Source organism: Malania oleifera, chromosome 6 (assembly GCF_029873635.1).
Source record: "Malania oleifera isolate guangnan ecotype guangnan chromosome 6, ASM2987363v1, whole genome shotgun sequence".
NCBI classification, from domain to species: Eukaryota; Viridiplantae; Streptophyta; class Magnoliopsida; order Santalales; family Ximeniaceae; genus Malania; species Malania oleifera.
The window spans coordinates 92,166,511-92,185,555 of NC_080422.1; the positions used below are offsets into that span (position 1 = coordinate 92,166,511).

Below are 19,045 nucleotides of genomic sequence, written 5' to 3' on the forward strand. Positions count from 1 at the left end.
CTATAATTTGATCCAGCTCAATGTTCAAAACCTAGTTGAATCGGGATTCGCTAACTCCATCCCTAAATCAAACAGTTAAATAACTAATAAGTGAAGATTAATCTAAGATAAATGAAGAAAATAATTGACAAGCAAAGCATCCTTTTAATACTTGATAACATTAATACTTTGGATCCAAAGGATATGGATATTGATATTATCAAGTATTAAAAGTCATATTCTTGTTTCTATTTAGGCGAATTATTCAAGCAACAAGCTTGATTTTTTTTTGTGGGGTTTCAACATGCTAGTAAGGCCAAAAGATTATCTTTGTACAATGTTGCAACTTCTCTAATATCTGCAAGATAGTTAATGAACCGCACAAGCCAAAGAGAAAATAAACAAATCTCATACACACATGGCGTTCAAATCTAGAAGACCAGATCAAATGAGAGATACAATTTCAGGACTTCCAGAATATATAGTTTGAAGGTGGGTTGGAGCTTTCAGCTTTTCTAAACAATTATGAGAAGAGTAGCATATATATAAATGCTAAAAACAACGAATAAAATAAGATCAAAGCTGAATGTAATTACCTGAACAAGAAGGATCAAGCACCCAGAAAATGCTCTGATCAAAGCCACTGGTGATGATCTCCCCTAGTACACTTTAGCAATTTCATTAAGACATTATTTGACAAATAAATAATGCTTGCATGAAAGCAAATGCTGTCGATAACGAATATGAAACTACTAAATTTGTTCTTTCCTTTGCTAGTAATGCATGCTTTAAAATCACTAGGTGATGGTTAGCATCCTCGTTTCACATGTTTCCCAATAAAGATTGGTTTCCTCATATGAATCAAGCTTTAGTGGATTGCATTGATAGGCAATATTAGAGTTTGTAAAATTGTTAGGATTGGAATGGTATAAATAAAAATGCATGATGGTGTCATGAGAACTGAAAACAAAGGTGTAGTCCCAGAGGGGGGTGACTTATTTCATTCTCCGAACTACTTGTACTATCCCAAGTAGTGGCTTTCATGGCCTTCTTGTTTTTCTTTTTAGACTCTTTCTTTAATAGTGGACATTCCAGTTTTAAATGTCCAGCTTTGTTGCAATTATAGCATTTAGGAGTTTTACTTTTAGATTTCTTTTTGCTGATTTTTTCTCCTTTTTCATCTGATTTGGAGTCTTGGTTTCTTCTTTTAAATTTGTTTCTCCTTCTTAGTATCCTTGCTAGCCTTTTAGATATGAAGGCCTCTTCATCGTCATCCATTTCACTACTTGAGTTTTCTTCTAAAGCTTTAAAGACTATTGTTTCTTGGGCTTTGATTTTCCCACTCTTTTCATTCATTATCATTTCATATGCGAGAAGAAAACCTACAAGCTCATCTAAGGAAGTGGTTTCTAGATTTCTTCCTTCCATTATAGCAGTGGCTTTTGGTTCCCATTTAGGTGGTAGCCCTCTAAGAATTTTCCTTATCATCTCATAAGTAGTGTAGGTTTTTCCTAGTGCATTTAGGGAATTGATTATGTGAGTGAACCTAGTAAACATATTTGTAATTGATTCATCCGGATTCATCTTAAAGGCTTCATACTCGCTTGTGAGCATATCAACCCTATTATCCCTAACATCTATTGTTCCTTCATAAGTAACTTCTAGCTTATCCCATATTTCCTTAACTAATTTACAAGTCATTACTCGATTAAATTCATTAGCATTCAAGGTACAATATAAAGCATTTATAGCACTTGAATTTGTTTGGAGCATTTTATAATCTTGATCGGTCATATCTTTCTTCTCTTTTGGGATTTGTTTTCTATCTACTATCTTAGTAGGAATTTGATCTCCATCTATAACAACTTCCTATACTTTCCAATTCATCATTTGGAGATAGAGTTGCATTCTCTTTTTTCAAAAGGTGTAGTTGTGTCCACAAAAGATTGGTGGACGAGTTAAGGATTGATCCTCTCTAAAAGGAGCTACTCCAATGTTTGCCATTTAGATCTTTTTATAGCTTCTTTTTAGGAATTTTCTATAACCTCGCTCTGATACCAATTGAAATTAGGAATAGCTTCCCAAGAGGGGGGGGGTGTGAATTGGATTCTAAATATTTCTTTTAATTCCTTTTTAAGTTACCTTAAACTTCTTTTATTTCTTTTAACCAATTCTTGACTTGTTTGTTTAATTCTTTAATCAATCAAGAACTTAGTTCTTTTATCCAATCAATAACACAATTAAATAACCAATCAATTAAACACAATCAAACATTCAATCACAATTTCCAAACCAATATACCCAATTTGATTGCCAAATATAAATTCACTTCAACACAATAAGATTGATGTAAAATTCAAGATTTAGCACTTTTGGAATACAAACACTATTCAATCAATCTCAAGCTTTATACCATTTAATCACAATATATCTTTTGTTGTCAGCCCTGGATATGAAATTGTAAGCCCTATAGCTGAATTATAATTTATACTTTGTTGATATAGATTTGCTTCCTCAATATGTTTTTCAACAACACATTCACACTCTTCTCAATATTCAGAACTCAACTAAACTCTCAATTAATTTATCCTTGGGCTGTTAACCAAGTAACGTACTCCCGTATGGTTTCCACAAGATATGGTATAACCAACGTACTCCCTTTCGGTTTACGCAACCCAAATCAAAATTAAACTTTAAGTTTACTAGATTTCTATATTACGTAGTATATGTGATTATCAAATAAACCATCCACGCAATTTAAATATGTTGAAAATAAATAGTAGGGAAAGAGAGAGTGAGATGGAGATTTTTACGAGGTTCGACTTATACCCAGCCTACGTCCTCGCCTTTGGTAAACCACCAAAGGATTCACTAAACATGTTCTTTTAACGGGCGAAACAAACCTTTACAACACTCTTTGGTTAAGGCTAGAACCCGCTTTCTCCAAACGATATCCCCTCGTCCAATCACTCCTTAACTAGGCTAGAGCCCGCCTCTCTAAGCAATATCCCCTTACTTAGCCAACAATCCAAACAACACTTGGAATCGTCAATCTACAAGAAATACAACCACAATATGTGTACAAAAATTTTACTCCTCAAAGAGATGATTAGTACAACAATTACAGCACAACTAATATACTTCAAAGTAAATCACAATATGGAATATAACTTGAAGCTCAAGGAAGTATTTCACCAATTTAATTCTTTCAATGGATGAAAGATTTTAGAATTGTAGCACAAACTTGGTGAGTAAAATCAACAAGAACTCAGTAAGCTTCGTGCAAGTTTGAGAGCAAGAGAGAGCCTTGAAAATTTGAGAGCAATTTGAGAGAGATGCTGAATTTTTGCTGAATTTTAATTCTTGGTGCATTGATTCAATGATATTTGAGTCCTATTTATAGACTTTAAATTGGTCCCAAGTGGCTTGAAATATCCCCCAAGTTTCCATAAATTTTGAGCCACAAACAACCCAATTTAAAAATTTGACCGTTATGAGAAAAATCAAAACAGCCGTGTGGCAGTCGCCTGCCCCATTCCTCCAGTTGTCTGTCATGTTATTTTTAAAGGAATAGCAGGGGCAGTCGCCTGGTAGAACAAAGCCAGTCGTCTGGCACGACCACCCAGGTGCTTGTCCTAGTTCAGGCAGTCTACTGGTTGCACACATGCTACTATCAGCTTCGAGCACCCTTATGTTGTTTGGTAATAACTTTTTATGTATAACTCCAAATTTGATGATCTTGGTGTCAAATGAAAGCTAAGAGAAAATCCTACAACTATCATGTTGAATACTATTTAAAATAAAGATTTTTAATAGATAAAAATATACTTCAATGCAGATGTAGAAAAATTAACAGCATTTTAAAAATCCTCTTTTTGGTACTTTTCATTCCAAAAATGATTTTAACCTTTTCAAAATAGTTTTTTGACCTTAGAAAAATATTTTCCAAGTATGTTCAAACGTATCTAGGTCTAAGACATTAACCTAAGAGTTTCATGTATCCATATTGAAATTATTTGAAGTACTTACATGAAATTTCCTAAACTCTTTCAAATTTTCAATCCTTAAATTCCTTGAGGTCTTTATGCTTGCTTCATCTTTCTTTGAAATTTCCATGTTGATCACTTGGGTTTTTATTCTTGAAGCTTTTTCTTTAATATCAGTGCTCTCATGATCTTCTAGACTTTAAACTTTAAATCCATTTTTGAATCATGTTTTAAGCTTCATATTGAATTCATTCTTTGTAGTACAAGCTTTCATCAATTCTTTAACGCTCTATCCTTGAGTCCTGCAAATATATTACTTAAACAAAACATGTTAAGTTCTACTTGTTTGTTAGCATCAAAATAGGATATTAAACCTTGTAAGGCCAACACAATCCACAAACTTTAATATTCAGCTTCCAGCTTTTGTTAACAACCATGTGTATATGAAATTTTTAGCAAGCCCTATAGAGAATGAAATTGATTCTTCAATGCAAACCACAACTCAAATTCCCAACAACTCAGAATTTAAATAACTCTTAATTAATTTGTCTTTGAGTGTTAACCAATCAATGTACTCCCTTTGAGGTTCTGCAAAGTATTGATCAACCAACATACTCCTTTTCGGTTTCCGTAATCCCAAATCAAAATTAAACTTTGGTTTATTTAATTTCCAATCCATATAGTTTTTATGATTAAGAAATTAAAAACATCCACACAGTTTATATGTTTGCTGAAATTTAAAGAGAGTAAGGGAAAGAGAGTGACACTGAGTTTTTACGAGGTTCGACTTATCCCCAACCTACGTCCTCACCTTTGGCAAACCACCAAAGGATTCACTAAACTAGTTCCTTTTCGGGCGAAACAAAACCGTTACACACTCCTTCAATAGGCTAGAGCCCGCCTCTCCAAGCGATAACCTATGCTTGGGCACTCCTTCAATAGGCTAAAGTAGTCACCTCTCCAAGTGATATCCCTTCACTCGGTCCAACGATCCAAATACCTTGGACTCGTCACAATCTACGAGAGAGATCAACAAATAGATGTGTACAAGAAACACTCTCAAACAAGAGTAGGTTAGTACAAGTTCAGCACTATATACTTCAATGTAAAATATCAAAAAAATTTAGATTGAAGTTCAAGAGTGATTTCACCAATATCTCCTTTAGATGAGAATTAAGAGAAGGATGATCAGTACTTTAGGGATTCTTAGCAAATCATATCAACAAGAGTGAGAGCAAGAGAGAATTTAGAGAGCTTTGAGAGTTTTCAATTCTTGGTTTAATTTGATCTTCCAAACACATGTATTTATAGGCTAATAAAGGTATTTTCATGTTGCCCAAGATTACTTGGAGTATTTCTCAAGTTTCCATAAAATTTGGGGCACAAGAAATTAAATTAGAATTTTAAGACTTTTAAAATTTTTACTCGTTAACAGTGTTCAATTGTCTATGCCTTCGGGTTCAGTCATCTGAACAGTTCAAAAACACTGAAGAATTTGAACGGATACAAGCTCAGCCGCCTGAAGATCCTGTTCAGACGTCTGAGGTGACACTTCAGTCGTCTAAGGATCCAGTTCAGATGTCTGAAGGTATACTGCCTCTTCAGAATCTATTCAGCAAATTCTTCAGTTGTCTGAATAAAATCTTCAGTCGTCTCAGGAAATTCTTCAGACGTCCAAAGTGAACCTTCAATCATCAGGACAGACAAGAAAATGATTTTCAGTTTTATTTTTCATACACTCTTTGCTCTCTTACTTTAATTACTTTATAAAACATTTTCCAGAGTTTTGAAAATTAGGTCTCTAAGTCCATAATACCCACTGATGAGTTTCAAAATATTTTCTCATGGTATTTCTAATATGAAGTACTTACATTGCATATCCTAAAGCCCTACACACTAAGTTTGAAATCTTTAATGATATGGTCACTTTGAGTTTCCTTGGACTTTAACTTGAGTCAGTTTTAAATTCGTCATCCTTTGATCATTTTAGTGTTGCTTTGAGCTTCCTTTGGATCTGTTTAAGTACTTCAATAGCTTTAAGCCTTTAGCACATTATCTTTAACATCCACACTCTTATGATCATCAAGTATTAATAGATATCATCTTTGCATCCATGCTTTGACTCTTTTTTGTGATCATTTTACTTTGTATTCTCATTCTTAAATCTTGAAATATCATTACTTAACCAAATATGTTAAGTTGCACTTATTTGTTAGCATCAAAATAGGATGTTAAGTCTTATAAGACCAACAAAAACTCTCACCGAAATATGACACACTCCATATTTGAAGAAAAATCTTGTTTTATCTTTGCAAAAATCTTGTTTTATCTTTGCAGTCTCTGAATCCAAAGGTACAATTACGATGAAGGTCAGTAAAGGTGTGCTTATTATTCTCAAAGTAAAGAAATTACCTCCTATTTTATAAGTGACATTTAATTGTATTTAAATAAGTGTTATTATTAGTTTTAAATATAATTTAAATTAAAATTATTAAAATTTTTAGTTAACAATTTTAATAATAATTAGTTTTAATTAAAAATAATCTTGTTATTAGTATACATTTATAACGTATGATTGTTGTATTAATTTATGATAAAAATAATATTTTTAATTAAATTAAAAATTCTAATTTATTTTATGTGAAAATTTAAATTAATAAATAATTATTCGCTCCAAAAAATTAATTTTTAAATAAATGAAAAAAAGAACACAAAGAATTGAAACAATCTATATTATAATTGTAATTAAAAATATTTTTGAAAATGAAATATTCTGAATTATTAATAATAAAATAAAAATGAATGCACAGTAAATTTCGCTGCTTGATCTAGATCTCGCATTTAAATCTCGCTGAACCAAATAGTGAGATTTAAATAATATTACTTAATTCAACGAGATTTGCTTAAGAGATAAGTTGGGGCTGACGAATAGTAAATCTCGTTGAATCAAGTAAGGAGATGACGTGAGCATCATTTTGAAAAATATTTTTTTGAATAGGTATTTAATATATTATTTAAAATTAAAGATAAAACGGGAAAAAATTCTCCTTCTTGGTGTAGCAATCGTTCGATCAAAACGGTAGCGTACGAAACCCAACGAACAAAAGACGGTCCATCCCAGATGTTCCGTTCTCGCTTCCGTACCGACTATTTCACGGTTCCGTTCCTCCCCTTCCAATTCTAGGGTTTTGCGCTCTCTCCGTGTATCACGATCAATGGAAGAAACGACCAAACCATCACCGCTTGAGGATTGTGATACTCCCGACGATTCATCAAGCACCGTCCTCGATCTCACCAGCTGTCAGCTCCACGATCTCAGCTCAGTCGAGATTCCTCCGACCCTGACCGAGCTCGATTTGACCGCGAATCGGCTATCAACCTTAGATCCTCGAATTGGGCTTCTCTCAGACCTCAAGAAGCTCTCTTTTCGCCAAAACCTCATCGAAGACGCTGGCGTCGACCCCATTTCCCAGTGGCACGCGTTATCGGGCATTGAAGTATTCAATCTCACCCGCTAATTTCTTGGTTGTCCTGCTTGTGTAAATGCTTTGTATGGTTGCTGAGGAAGTGCGTGAAAGTAAAAATGACTTTAAGTTTTAATTTTTTTTTTTTTGGAAAATTCATTGTTTGGAATGAGTTTAGTTTCATCTGTTCATACTGAATTCGAGTGTGTGAAAGTGCGTGGAAGCTTGTGAAAGTGTGTGAAATTTTATTAATTGTTTAATTTTGTAAATTGAGTGTTAAAATTGTGTGAAAGTAATATAAAGTAAGATATGAAAATTACTAAACAAAAAAAACAAAAAACTGGATCGATATTAGTAAAATAATTTAAGTGCTAGAGTGTTAAATGAATAAAGTATATAATTCTAATTTTAGAGCGAGTTTAGTTTCATCTGTTAAACATGCCTGCGTTGAAGAAAATGAAAATGATGCGAAAATACATGTAGAAGTAGATGTTTGAAAAAGTTATTCAATATGATCGTTATGTGTGTGTGTGTGTATCTATATATATATATATATATATGTCCCATAAATTTTAGTTTGAGGAAACAACAATCGAAATCTCAATGCTCCAAACTTGGCAATGGATGTTACATTTTTTTTTAATATTTATTTAAATTAAAATTTGTGTTGATGTTACATTTTTTGCATTTATTTAAAATAGAACTTGTATTTATTGAGTTGTTGTTTTTGTAGGAGCTTGTGCTTAGAGATAATAAACTAATGAAAATACCCGATGTCAGCATATTCAAGAAACTGTTGGTATTTGATGTTTCTTTCAATGAGATTTCTTCAGCAAATGGGCTGTGTAAGGTGTCTAATACACTCAAGGAACTCTATGTGTCTAAAAATGAAGTTACAAAGATGGAGGAGATTGACCACTTTCATGAGCTGCAAATTCTTGAACTTGGCTCCAACAGGTTACGGGTTAGTGTTTTGATCCTTATGGGCTTTTACGACGCATAATCTACAGTGGTTGCAGCACCTTTTGTGTGCACATGTACGTTCATTGTCTATATCTATGTGCACATGCATGCATCTAAGAGGGGGGTGGGGGTAAGTGAATGAAGAGCCTGCCACTAAAATGGAACACGAAGGGGCATTCAGACTATTTTTCCTTTTGTTTTTTTTTTTTTCTCTTTGGTTTTGGGGGTGTTGGGAATTGAGTTTATAATAATCTTCATTGTGTGCTTGTACAAAATCCAGTGTGAGACTAAAATGGAACTCTGATGGGTGCATCATCTTAGTTTGTTTTCTGTACATTCAAGTTCAACTCATGTACCTTACTTTGCTAATTCAGGTAATGGAAAATTTGCAAAACTTAACAAACTTACAAGAGCTATGGTTGGGTCGAAATCGTATCCGAACAGTAAATTTATGTGGACTAAGATGCATCAAGAAAATTAGCTTGCAAAGCAATCGTCTTACTTTAATGACAGGATTTGAGGTATGTCATTGATAAATACTTCTTGTTCAGCTGCGAAAGAGAAGTATTGTGTAATCATATTGTTCCACGGGCTTTCCATAACATTGTGGTTTTCTTTGCATCCTTAATTTTAGGATTGTGTTGCTCTGGAAGAACTGTACTTGAGCCATAATGGTATTGCAAAAATGGAAGGCCTGTCAACTTTGGTAAATCTCCGTGTACTTGATATATCATCGAATAAGCTCACATCTGTGAGTAACATTGAAAACCTGAACCGGTATGAATGAACCCCTTTCCCAAAACTTGTGAATTAATTGTCCTGTGTTCCATTGTAACTGTTACCTTCATCCTCGAGTGTCTTTTGCAGATTGGAAGATCTATGGCTCAATGATAACCAAATTGAATCACTTGAAGGCATTGTTGAGGCTGTCACTGGTTCAAGAGAGATGCTCACAACTATATACCTCGAGAACAATCCATGTGTATGTTATTTACTACTACTTGGGTGGCCTGAATTTTAGAAAATAAGACCTTCCATTATGCATTCCTACATTAGCTGCAGCACTTTGCCTTTGATTCTTTATCGTTCTCTTATGTTGATTTTATCTTGCTTTAAAATGTTCACTATTCATTTATTTTCATTTTGTCAGATATTGGTTTTCTCTCTGGTTCAATTTATTGGTTCTCTCTGGTTCAATCTATTGTTTTTTGTTTGTTGCTTTTTGAAGGCCTCATGAAAACAGTTAGGCTTGTTTTGCAGTTCACCTTTGTTTTTACATTCAGAATCAGTGGGCATTATTTCAGCATATTTTGAAACGTGCAGAATTTTTGGCTGTGGACAATTAGTTTTATCATTTGCTCACCAATTTTTAGACTTTTCCAGTGATTGTTTTCCTTTGTTGTCCATGCTTTTTTCAATAGTGATATAAAGTTTGTCTTACAATGACACCCATTCTTGTGTTCCAGTGCTGAGCCTTGTCTATCTTTTTCAACATTTATACTATGTCCTATTGGTGCAAACTTGAAACTTTACTGCACAGTTGTTTTTATTGATACTGCTGTTCCATTGCTCCTATAAAACCACTTCAACATTCTCATTCTCCAAATATGTTTCTTTTCCAGCTTTTGATGGTGAGAATTGTAAACATTGAAGTTATAAGCCGTGTGTTTATGATCTTCACAAAGTCCGATTAGAATCATTTTCTTGTGATTTTTGTTTATGTAAATAGCCTTTGTCAAACTTGGGTGGAGGGAATGAAACGGATCCATTTTATAATCCTTGCCATTATTATTGATTTTCTCTTATACATCCCAGTCTATGGCTAAAGTAGAAATCTTGTTTTAAGTGATATCGTGCAGATCGCAGAAAAATAACAAAGCAAAATATGTGATCAGTTGGTATCAGATTAGATGTAATAACCAATGAATGGGCCATCTGTGTAATATATTATATTTTGAATGTGCTTATTTTATTTCTTTCTGTTACTGATTACTTTATTTTTCTCTTGCTTTTGTTTTGTATTTGGATATATTTGTATTATCATGTGCAAGAACATTTAATGCTCGCAATGTTGCTGTCAACAACATTAGCAATTCATAGCTAATTTCTCCATCTTATTGGGCCTACACCTCTTGGCAGGCAAAGTCTCCGGGCTACTCTGCTACTCTCAAACAAGTCTTCCCAAATATTCAACAAATTGATTCCTATATATTTGCCTAGAAATTTCATTTTCCTGCGTGGGAAACAGGATTGTTGGAGATGAAAGCCTATGAAAGCAAATGCTAGTAATGATCCTAGTTTGTATACACTTCTACTCACAGTTCAACATTTCAAGTCTACTGCAATTTGAGGTTTATTTCTAGGTCATACAAGACTAGCTCAGGGGACTAATTTAAATCCAGAAAGTTGCTCAACAGTTGCTGCTAATGCTTTTGAAGGACACTGCAGATACAGCACCAGCGCATTGAAATTGCTCGGCTTGCTGTTCCAATTCGGGGACTCCATCTGTGCATTTGGATTTCTTTGTTGTAGCAGTTTTATGTTATCTTATATTTTTTGGGGGAGGTTAGGGTTCAATAATATAATGGAGGATCTTCTTTCAATATTTTTTTCCATAAACAGCAATTTTTTTCCATAATCGCATTAGTAAGACATCTTGTAATTAGTATGATTTTGTGCGGATTCAAAGTTAGATTTTAAATTTTACATGTGGAATCAATTCTTGCAAATAATTTTTGTTGCTTCCGATGTAAATTACTAAAATAGAGGAGATTGAATATTACTACTAGTAATATTATTTATTTTTACAAGAACAATATTAATAATAAAAAGTTATTATTATTTTATTTATGATTATTATAAAAATAATAAAATATAATAAAAACTAGCTATAATTACAATAAAATTAATACTTTTAATTGTAAAATAGAAAAATAAGAATTAAAATATGCAAAAATAATAACAATAATAAAAGATAATTACATTGACAATAATCACTATTACGAAAATATTAAGAAAATAATAACCAAATGAAAACAACAACAAATATAATCTAATTGTAATTGTTATTATGAAAATAATAACAAATAATAATTACAATAATAACTAATAGTAATATTTATTACTATTGAAATAATAATAAGAAAAATAATTAAAAAAATAAAAAATAACACTTATTGTTATTTTAAGGATAATAATAATAATTACAATGGCAATAATATTTCTTATGTAAAAATAAGAATAACAAAAATAACAAGAAGAGTAACAATTATTATCATTTTAAGGATAGTACTAGTATTAAAAACAAAAAATAATAATGATAACAATAAAAACTAATATGAAATTAATAAAAATTACTATCATAAAACAAACTAATAATATGGAATTAAATAATTATATATGAGGAGTTTTATATAAAAAGAATTATTTTTCATTCCATTACAGAAGTGATTGGAGAGCACCAAACATTAAAAAGAAATTAAAACGAGATTCCTAGTCATTATATGTTACAAACTAAACACAATAATTGATTCAAAAGCAATTTTATTCTAGACAAAATAATTTTCTTAGTCGTTTAGCATTCTTATCCATATAGCATAATTGGTCTTACAATTGTTCAGTAGAACATCCCTATTAATTTTAAAAGTATTGTACAATCATACACCACACTTAGAGTACTCCATTTTACCAATCCTATTTTAACTTCATGTATTTTATCTTCTTCAATTTTCCCATCAACTAGCATAATAGATCAAAAGTATCAAAAATTACTAGTATTATTGATTTTTTGACCATCAAGTTTAATCTTTTCTTCAATATTCCTCCTATTATGATTAAAATTACATTTCATACATTATATCTTATTTCCACTTATTTCTGTAACTTTAATTATTTTTTAGCTTAGATTGAAATTTAGCTCATATTGAAGATCACCTAAGTTCGCTTTTTAATTTGCTCGAAGAGGAAGGTTGTAATTGTTACAACATTAATATATATTGATTACTTGATGCTTAAAAAAAACAACAAACAACAACAACAATCATATAAACAAAGGCAAGATCAAATTTGAAGTCGATAACTAGATCGATGATAAATCCTTATTATCAAAGCATATGTCATGTATTGAAGTTTGACTCCCTCATATCTAACATACCCAAAAAGGAATTCAATATCGAATTTAGAGAGAAGCCAAAGTATGTATGCACTTGCGTATGAATGAGAAAGAAATATTCTCTATTTATGACAAATTTAAAGCTAGCTAATTAAGATTGTATTTACAATCTTGCATGATACAAAGATTGATTCATTCGAAAATTAAATTAAACAAATGATTTTAGTAAATGTTGAAGAGCCAAGTCAAGTCTAACATGTACTGATCATGTGATCAAAAGAACCTTCATTAAGAGGGACAAAAATCCCTTGCTGATCATATAGCCAGACCTCTCTTTAGAGAGGCAAGTCTAATCATCCATATGTTAAACCACACTACTAATGGGACCTCCCCTATCAAAGGCATGTGGCCAAACACATACTGATCATGTGGCTAAGAGCAACTCACTCAAGAGGGACAAGTTAGGACAACCATGTGCTTCCCACATGGCCACGTCTTCTTTAGGAGAAGCAGGTTTAGTCAACGATGTGTTGATCATGTGACTAAAAGGACCTCCTCTAGGACGACAATGTTAGGACTAGCCACATAACCATGTGGCAATGAGGAGTCGAAGGTTAATTTAGCTATATGATGACGAAGAAGATTTCCTCTAAAAGGGAAAATTTTGGTTAATCGCATGTTGCCATGTGACTATAGTATGACCTCTGTAAAGAGGGTTAGGTATAATTAATCACATGTCAACACATAAAAAGAGATGTCTTTCTCTAAAAGAGTAGGTCAAGTTAGTCATGTGTATAAAGGAAATTGTGTCATTTTCCAGCAAATCATCGACGGTTTCAATAAATCCGTCGATGGTTATTTTGACAGTTTGAGACAAAATGTTTGCTGTGAGAAAACCGTCGACAGTTTTAGCAAACCATCGACGGTTATACCTGTTGCTGAATAGCCGAGAATCCTAATAGTTGAAGATTTGATAATATCCGATAGTCTGAGGCGATATGGGATTCTTTAGTTATATTACTTGAATATATGTTTGTATTTGATAGTCTAGAATCTCTTTGATTTAATATTTAAATACTTTTGAATTTGTATTTGAATTTGTAACAACTATATCTTGTACAAGTCCTATATATAGGACATCTCAACATCAATGAAAGTGTCTTGCATTTTCCATATGGTATCAAATGTAGCGCCTCGAACTCGGTGGGGCCCGAAGTGCTATTCTCTAAACATATATCTCTCATACCATAACTATAACGACCTGAACCCAAAGTGGTGTACCGAGTTCATCTGTCCATAACTCATTTTAAACCAAGCAGCGGAAACATATATATAAAACCCCAAAAACTATACTAGAGTTCTAATACCATCCTAATTACATATGTATCTCCAAGCATTCATATTACATTCCAAATAAACCAAAATGTATATCTATATACATATCAGTGTCTCACAAGCACTTACTTCAAGGAAAACTAACTAGTCCCGCCCCAAAGCTCTCTATGCTTGGTTCCTTGTATTCCCTGAAATTTTAATATTATTGGGGTGAGACACTTCTCAGTAAGACGGAATAAATTATTATCAGTGTGTGACCACATGAGTTTTAGTGTAGCAAAAACATATCCATTTATCAAATTAACTTTAAGTGAGAAAAAACTGTACTCACACCTATATATTTGAAAATACTTACTTTCTTCTCAAAAACATGCTCTGACATAATAAATTTCCCTCGTGTACGTAAATTCACATATATGCATAAAATAACCTTCCTAAATGGACAATCATATAACATCATGTAATAACCCCACATGATCAGGTTGTGCGGTTTGAAGACTGGACTTAACCATAGTTGGCCTACCACCAGGCTAAGTCAACGTAATATATATCTGTAAGTACGATTTGCCTACCCAAGCTGGTTCAAATTCCAGAAGGGTACTTTACTCTTCTTTGGCCAAATCGACTATCAACCGCCTACACTTTCACAACAATATGGCTGCACTAACAATTTCCACTAGTTACGATACCAAGCTTCTTACATATCTGGTCCATCAGGGTTCTTATACCATGTAATGCCATTTGTAAAATTATACAATAACATGATCTCATTTTTTCACAATTCAGTATAAAATTGCCATATTCACAAATCCGTATCATTCCTATCATATTCATAAATCGGTACAAAACCGTCATATCATAACTCCGTATAACATTGTCATTTCATTATTCCACAATATTCACAACATTTCCTGATATTAGTATAAAATCATACTCTATTGTATATCATCATAAAATATTCTAACAAGTTTATTTATGCAGTAACATAATCATTTCTCATGCCACACAATTTAAGCGATAATTCATAATATAATAAGTGCTTAGAAAAAATATACTTTACTGAAAATAGGGGTATGATCATCTCCATAATTTTATTTGACTCATAATATAGGTTTTATAGGAAAAAGGAGATGATTACCCTTACTCACTTTAGTTTTCCCAAATACACACACACACACACACGCATATATAATAACCAAAATCATCATTTTCATATGCCCAATTATTCAAAAAATCATATATAACACTCCTGTAATCACATGCTTTATTTTAATCGATTAGCCTAAAAAAGAACTGACATAATTTATTCTCCTTACCTTATTCTTGGAGTGGTGCCTACGATGCCCAAATAACGAATCCGTCTCGATTAAAACACTGAGGATTGAAGCTAGGTCCTCGAAATAGTGTTTATCCTTCAATTTGGCTGAGTTTTGGGGAGAAATCGAAGAGAGAGAGAGTAAAATTTTCCTAAAAAAAATGAGTTAAGTCCAATTTATAGGTTGCTGTCCCAAATGAATCTGTCGACGGTTTTCCAGAAACAATCGACAGTTTGCTCTTTTACCTCCCCTTTTTACCGCGTATTTACATTTAACAACCCTCGGTAATACAGAACTGTCAACGGTTTTCCTGAACTCCACAACACCATCGACGGTTTGGTCCTGTACCAAACTAAATTTCCCTTTATTATTATTATTATTATTATTATTATTATTATTATTATTATTATTATTATTATTATTATTATTATTATTATTATTATCCGAGTGTCTACATCAGAGCTCTTTCTCTAACGAGCTTTTTTTTTCTTCTCTTCCTAAGGGTCGTTTCCTCTGAGTCCGCAATTATCAACACTCTCGAGCTTCCTGGCAATGACAAATCTTCTCTTATTGCCATCAATGTTGGCTCCCAACTTCCTTTGAAGCTAACCCCTTCCAACTTGCCTTCTTGGCACGCCCAACTAACGTCATTGCTTATTGGCTATGACCTGCAGGGCTATCTTGACGATACCACTGTATGTCCATCATGAACCCTTTCTACCAGCACCTCCTCTACCGGTTCAACTTCTATAGGTGCCTCCAATCCGGCTCTTGGAGTTGGCTTTAGCAAGATAAGTTGATCCTTTATGCCATCCTCGCATCTATCTCCAAACCTGTAATGACCCGAACTTTATACAGCGGAAGACCTCAAATTCATTATACCAAAGTACTAAATAACCTCATTAAAATAATTTCTCCAATATCAAATTAAATACATCCTTAAAGATTCAAAGATAAAACAAAAATAAAAATTTAATATTTAACCTGAACCGCTCTTTCTAACCTAACCCACGCTTCCACTACACTACTTTGATTTCAGCTATACTCCTTAAGGTATCTAAAATGTTTGATAAAAATTAGGGTGAGACACCACTCAGTAAGGACTAGATTATTATCAGTGTGTGGCTAAAATGAGCTTTAGTTTAAAAATAATTTAACAATTTAATCACAATTTTACTTTAATAAAAATTTCATTTGTAATCTATCAATCCCATATATACATAAACAGCCGTATTTTCTTCCAGATCATCATTTATGCCTATTAAAGGTTATCATCACATAAATACCCAAATATATATAAAAGACTCCTTTTGGCCGATGCATGTCATATTTAACCTACATGACCAGGTTGTGCGGTATGAAGACTGGACTTAGCATTGGTTGACCGACCAAAGCTAAATCAAAGGTTTATGTTTGTAAGTGCGATTTGCATCACATCCTAGTCCGGAAACAGGTGTGTACTCCCCTACTAAAGTCAAATCCACTATCCACCGCCAACACTTTCACAACAGTGTGGTCACACTAATACTCATCTATAGCTATGGTACTGAGCATCCACCACATCTAGCCCATCAGGGTACTCAAAACATATAATTACAATTTATGTAATAACATAGTATAATACTCATCATTTTCCCACCGAAAAATTTGTAAAATATCTCATCATTATTTCCAATCAAACACGTAACAATTATAATACCATAAAATTCCAAACATGCTTAATTATGCATTAAAATAAATTAAACTCATGCCACATGATTTATATAATAATTAGAACTTCATAAATTACCTAAGAAATTCTCATAAATATATACCCAGTAAATTTAAATAAAAGTACGGGTATGATCAACTCCCCATAATTAAATTTAATTTCCAACATATTTAAAAACCCTGATATAATCAAATCCCCGTAGTTTAATTGAACTCAGACATGTATTTAAATAAAACCAAATTTGTTTAATTTAATTTAACTCAGGTATATATTTGAATAAAACCAATATAATTAATTTAACAAACTTAATTTAAATATTCCTTACCGAATATTTGCTGGGCCGTCCCCTACGAGCGACGCGTTGCACTTGAACCACCTGGGTGTAGCGAAAAGTGGGCGAGGGTGGGCTAGGTCGTCGCCCCGAAGCGACGCGCCATGTCAGCGCCCGGGTACGGTGTCAAATATGCGAGGGTTCCTGCATCATTCTGGACGTGGGCAGGTAAAGACGTTAGTTCAGAAAACTTGGATTAGATTAGCAACTTGGAATATAGGGACACTTACGGATAAAAGCATGGAAATTGTGGATACAATGATTAGAAGAAGAATTAATATAATTTGCCTTCAAGAAACTAAGTGGGTGGGGGAGAAAGCTAGAGAAATCGATAAATCAGGTTTTAAACTTTGGTACACTGGAAAAGAAAAACATAAGAATGGAGTAGGCATTATTATAGACAAAAACTTAAAAGATAGCGTTGTGGATGTAACTAGAGTAAGGGATAGAATTATAAAAATCAAAATGGTATAAGGACAAGAGATAATAAATATCATTAGTGCTTATGCTCCTTAAGTTGGCTTAGCAGAAAATCTTAAGAGACAATTTTGGGAAGATATGGATAGTATTATACAAGGCATACCAGGGACTGAGAAAATATTTATAGGAGGAGATCTGTATGGACATGTTGGAAGAGATAATAAAAATTATGAAAGGATACATAGAGGATATGGATATGGAGACAAAAATGAGTCTGGGGAGATGATCTTAGACTCTGCTATGTCATATGATTTTAGTATAATGAATACTTGCTTTAAGAAGAGAGAAGAACACTTAATAACCTTTAAAAGTGGGCAAAATAGAAGTCAAATAGATTTTTTTTTTAACTAAGAGGGTAGATCGCGTATCATGCAAGGATTGTAAAGTTATTCTAGGTGAAAGTCTAACCACACAACATAGTCTTAGTGTTAGATATATGCATTAAAAAATTGAAGAAAAAGGATAAAATAAACCAATGTAAGAGAACTAGATGGTGGAACCTAAAAGGAGAAAATATAATAAAATTTAAAGATAAAATGATCAAAGATGGGGATTGGACCTTAGAAGATGGGATAGATTCAAACACTCTTTGGAATAGATTAGCTAGCTCTATTAAAAAGATAGCATAAGAGATGTTAGGCGAATCAAGGGGAAGATTCTCAAATAGCAAAGAAAGTTGGTGGTGAGATAAAGATGTACAAAAAATCATAAAGACAAAAAGAATTTGGTATAAAACGTGGCAAAAATATAGAAACAGCGATAACTTTGAAAAATATAAGGAGGCAAGAAAAGATGCAAAAAGGGCCGTTAGTGAAGCTAAATATAGATCATTTAATAGTTTGTATGATAGATTAGGTACAAAAGAAGGGGAAAGATATATATTTAAACTTGCTAAAGCTAGAGAAAGGAAGAACAAGGACTTAGGAAATGTAAAATGTATAAAAAGAGAGGATGATATTGTCTTGGTTAAGGACGAAGATATTAAAGAAAGATGGCGAAGTTACTTTAGTAAGTTTTTTAACGAAAACCAAATAGAAAGCTTAAATTTAGAATTGTCAAATGAGGAAAAGACTAAAAATATAAGATTTATTCGAAAAATTAGAGTTAACGAAGTTAAGTTTGTACTAAAAAAGATGAAAAATGGGAAAGCTATGGGACCAGATAACATCCCAATTGAAGTTTGAAAATGCTTGGGTGATAACGGAATTATATGGTTAACTAATTTATTTAATACAATTGTAAAAACTAAGAAAATGTCAGATGAATGGACGAAAAATACTTTAATACCTATATACAAAAATAAAGGAGATATTCAAAATTGTAATAACTAACATGGAATTAAACTTATAAGTCATACGATGAAACTATG

General features: G+C 32.6%; 1 protein-coding gene across 1 annotated transcript; it reads left to right on the forward strand.

Annotated features, from left to right (window-relative positions):
• The first annotated feature begins 6,999 nt into the window (after nucleotides 1–6,999).
• LOC131157972 (protein phosphatase 1 regulatory inhibitor subunit PPP1R7 homolog) lies at nucleotides 7,000–10,995 on the forward strand. The gene is made up of 6 exons (XM_058112455.1): nucleotides 7,000–7,462; nucleotides 8,163–8,393; nucleotides 8,767–8,913; nucleotides 9,027–9,169; nucleotides 9,260–9,374; nucleotides 10,532–10,995. Exons 1-6 carry the CDS (start codon nucleotides 7,181–7,183, stop codon nucleotides 10,610–10,612), a joined length of 999 nt encoding a protein of 332 aa, XP_057968438.1. The 5' UTR covers nucleotides 7,000–7,180; the 3' UTR covers nucleotides 10,613–10,995.
• The last annotated feature ends 8,050 nt before the right edge of the window (nucleotides 10,996–19,045 follow it).

Bases quoted from the DNA above. Each gene is read 5' to 3' on its own strand.
- LOC131157972 (XM_058112455.1), top strand. From the start codon at position 7,181: ATGGAAGAAACGACCAAACCATCACCGCTTGAGGATTGTGATACTCCC. The intron at 8,394-8,766 runs GTTAGTGTTTTG...TTGCTAATTCAG, and splicing joins TTGGCTCCAACAGGTTACGG to GTAATGGAAAATTTGCAAAA. The intron at 9,170-9,259 runs GTATGAATGAAC...TGTCTTTTGCAG, and splicing joins AACATTGAAAACCTGAACCG to ATTGGAAGATCTATGGCTCA.